At 40.2% G+C, this 4,307-nt stretch overlaps 1 protein-coding gene across 1 annotated transcript; it reads left to right on the top strand.

Annotated features, from left to right (window-relative positions):
• Window positions 1–1,807: 1,807 nt before the first annotated feature.
• Window positions 1,808–4,307, top strand: cldnk (claudin k). Its single transcript, XM_006635235.3, has 2 exons — window positions 1,808–2,126; window positions 3,241–4,307. The coding sequence occupies exon 2, from the start codon at window positions 3,341–3,343 to the stop codon at window positions 4,001–4,003; it is 663 nt and encodes a 220-aa protein (XP_006635298.1). The 5' UTR covers window positions 1,808–2,126; window positions 3,241–3,340; the 3' UTR covers window positions 4,004–4,307.

Raw genomic sequence — 4,307 nt, 5'->3', positions numbered from 1 at the left:
GCAGGTGTGAGCCTGGTCAGTACCTCGATGGGACACCTCCTGGACATGGAAAAACTAAGGTTGCTGCTGTTTTAATAGTGCCAGTAGGTGGCGCTCACCCTGCAACCTGTGTGGGTCCTAATGCCCCAGTATAAAGATGGGGACACTATACTGTAAAAGAGTGCTGTCCTTTGGATGAGATATAAAACTGAATTCCTGACTCTCTGTGGTCATTAACAATCCCAGGGTGTTTCTCAAAAAGAGTAGTGGTGTAACCCTGGCATCCTGGCCAAATTTCCCATTGCCTATACCAGTTATGGCCTCCTAATAATCCCCATCTCTGAACTGGCTTCATCACTCTGCTCTCCTCCCCACTGATAGCTGGTGTGTGGGAAGCGTACTGGCACACTCTGGCTGCTGTTGCATCATCCAGGTGGGGCTGCACACTGGTGGTGGTGGAGGGGATCCCCATTACCTTTAAAGTGCTTTGAGTGGAGCATCCAGAAAAGCACTATATGAATGTAAGGAATTATTATTATTAATTGTTGGTCCCAACACATTTCATGTTCAGTTCACAATAGTAAATGCATATGCATCTGAGAAAATAAATGATTAAATTATATGAGACCTATAGACCCTATGAGTCAGAACAAAATGTAACATAGTAAAATCATTGTATTTTAAATCTGTAGTTATTTATCTTTGTAATCACTGAGTGAACGATCAACTATTTATATCAATGGAACAAGTAAAGGTTTATTCCATGCTGAAAAGATAAGAAAGAAAGCACAATGTTTCGGCCGCAGCTACCTACTTGAATTATTTGTATCAAAGCCAATCATCACAGATATATTCTATTACAGGTGGGTAGCAACAAATGTAACATTCTATTACGTTTGTTGCTGTGATGCATGCTTTGGTTTTATAAGGATAAATTGTATATTATATATTTAGAATCCATGAGTGGAAACGTTAAATGGTTACTTTTGATTTCTTCCTAAAAGTCGTCAAATACTCTTGTAATTTACCATTACAATTTCTGTTTGTTACAGTAAATTAAAACCCCATACACTACACTGTCATGCAAATTCTGCAAAGGTATTATAATGAAACTATACTTACAAGATGGGAAAGTCGATTAATGAATACATTTAGTTTTTCTATCCTATGTGTCCCTAAGCCTTCCTTTTGTAGTTTAAGCTTAGACTGACACTGCAAGATCCAGGTGCTCTTCTTCAGGTGGGCAATGAAATGCGTTTTGAAAGATGCAGAACTTTTCCCAACACCCAGCTCTCCACTATACACATGTGGGCAATGAAGCTAATGCATAATAGCAAATCTTTGTGGTATTTAGTAACATTGGTAACATACACATAAGATCACTTTATTGGCCATATACAGTACAATTTCTTGTATTAGGAAGTTGTCTTTTTAACATACCCCAACTTGCTCACCATGAGGGAAAGAGGCTTGGGGTCAGAGTGCAGGGTCAGCCATTTATATGGAGCCTCCGGAGCAGTTGGCATTAAGGGCCTTGCTCAGGGGCCCTGCGGAGTAGGATTCCTCTGCCAGCCACTGAATTTGAACCAGCAACCTTCCTGCCACAGAAACAGATCCTTAGCCACAAAGACATCACACCACCATTAACATGTTAAGGGTCATACTTGGGGTTAGGGTTCAGATTCAAGGTAAAATAGATGCCCTGCTGGATTATTTTGCTACTTGTTGACCAATCGCCTAGCATCTGTATTGTATCTTCCTCCAGGCAAAGACAAATAGATGCTGAAGCATACAGTGAGCCATTGTGTGAGAAAGCCAGGCACCGATAGATGCACAGACACACACATTCAGACACAGAACGCTAAAGCTGCCACAAACAGCAGGATAGACTTTCTACTGTGTACTGAAGAGGGACTGTCTTCCACGAGTCTCACAGACAATACAGTCACAGCATCTAACCAGGAAACCTGCAAGTTTGCTTGCTGAACACATTTCAGGACATATTTTTCTTTCCAATACTAAATGAAAATTATCAGGAATTTTTAACTGTAAAAGCCGAGTGATTGTCTAGAAAAACCAACCACTCCACTGAAGATTCTCTAAGGATTGTCACAGACCAAAAGATCTTAGAATTGAAGACACAAAAGGTACTATTATTATTATTATTATTATTATTATTGTTATTGTTATTATTGTTGTTTTATTATTTTATTATTATTATTAGTAGTATTTGATGCAATCATATTTTTTAACAGTACTGAAGTACGTTTATGCTAATCCTAAAAATGTGGTTAGTACACAAAACTGACTACAATATATTCACTTGTCACAATAGCACTGTACCTTTTTTTTCTAACACTGCCTGATCATCTAACATCTGACCTTTTTTCCACTTTTTGGTGAAACAGCTGAAGCACAGCCCGCTGTTTTTTTTCAAAGAGCAACAATAAGTCAGATTCTATCAGCTATATTTTAGCTTATCTTTATTACATAAAAACATGTTAACATGCAGTAAATTTCCTTTTAGCTGGTATATAGTCTGGTTTTCTCTCTTGGCGTGGGTATGTTACACTAAGCCCTACAGGTTCACAATGACATGATGGATCTTAATAACAGACAACTTGTGCATCTGTCTGCACAGATTTATTTAAGAAGTGTGATACTCTGAATCTCCCATTCCTTAGCACTGGTCTTGACATAAACTGCCATGTTGCAGAATTACAAAACTTCATGCAGTTTGTAGAACCCAACAGTTTTGATTCAACTAAAGAAGTCACAGACGATTTTATCTTGGACTTTACTCTTCTTTCAATCAATTTTTTCAGTATTGCTCTGGCTCTATTTTCAGCTGTGTACCAAAGACACCTTCTTGCAGTGCATTGGACCCAATTTATCACCTGTAATGAACATTTTGCAGCTTAGTTTTAATAAAATTCAGCAGTATTTTTGTGAATTGCATTTGCTGCAAAACTGCATAAACTAAATTCATGATCTCTGATTAAAAATCACAGTTTTCTTTGCATAATGTTGAATCAAATCATGGTTTATAAATATTTAGACATCTGGTTGCTTCAAGGTTACATTTCTGCAAAAGAAGCAAACATGTTTTTGCAAATGAAGTTAAAAATATGTTCATATCACTGATGGTATTTCAGTAGTTTACCATGTAGTAAGAGTTGCACCATAATTTTATTACTGCTGAAGTTTTTAATACTTTTACTTTTATCTTTTGCGCTGTTTTATTTAACCTTGCTTTTACAGACATTCGCTTCAAGCAAAATCAAAGCATAATTGGCAGAAAAGCAAGAAAAGAGACACAGGGAGATCGGAAATTGAGAGAAGGACCTCTAGAGCTGGGCTGATGGCATCAACAGGCCTCCAGCTTCTGGGCCTTTGCCTGTCTCTTCTGGGCTGGCTGGGTGGGACCCTGGGCTGTGTGGTCCCACTGTGGCGAGTCACTGCCTTCATTGGAAACAATATTGTGACAGCACAGACTATTTGGGAGGGGCTGTGGATGAACTGCATTGTCCAGAGCACTGGACAAATCCAATGCAAGGTGTATGACTCAATGTTGGCCCTACCGCATGACCTGCAGGCAGCCCGCGCACTCTCTGTAGTGTCTGTGCTGCTGTGTGCCATTGCACTAGCACTAGGTGTGGTTGGGGTGAAGTGCACAAAGTGTGTAGGGCAGCAGGCCCTGAAAGCACGGATCAGCCTGTTTGCAGGGAGCCTCTTTGCTTTTGCTGGGCTCCTCTACTTCATTCCTGTCTGCTGGACTGCACATTCCATCATCAGGGATTTCTACAACCCTCTGGTTCCTGCCCCACGGAAGAGGGAGCTTGGTCCTGCGCTGTATCTGGGGTGGGGGGCCGCTGGGCTCCTGGTGCTGGGGGGAGCCCTGCTCGGCGCTGGGTCCAGTACCCCTGCAGCCCCTTCCTCGCCTAGTTACAGCGGAAGCAGCCGGCAAAGCAGTCCCCGGAATGCCCCCACACTGCCTGCCGGTCAGGTGAAGGGCTATGTATGACTGCTCCTTCGACTGACGACCAGATGAATAAAAGAAACACATTCAGGTGTATTGAGCTGTAGTACTGCCCCTAATGCCTAACTTATTAAATAATTTTATATACAGTAAAATTCTTTATTTGTGCATAAACTGTACCTTTAAAAGTACAGATGTGTTTATGGAAATACAACTCATTTAATTATTTTAAAGTAAAGTAGTATAGTGTTTAAACCTTCTAAAATGTAAAAACTAAAAAACAGAATATGTTTTCATGGCATTTTATTGTTGAGTGTTACTGTATCTCCATACTGTACATAACTAAAAA

This window comes from Lepisosteus oculatus, chromosome 9, assembly GCF_040954835.1.
Source record: "Lepisosteus oculatus isolate fLepOcu1 chromosome 9, fLepOcu1.hap2, whole genome shotgun sequence".
Lineage (NCBI taxonomy): Eukaryota > Metazoa > Chordata > Actinopteri > Semionotiformes > Lepisosteidae > Lepisosteus > Lepisosteus oculatus.
This window is presented reverse-complemented; position numbering and strand designations above follow the sequence as displayed.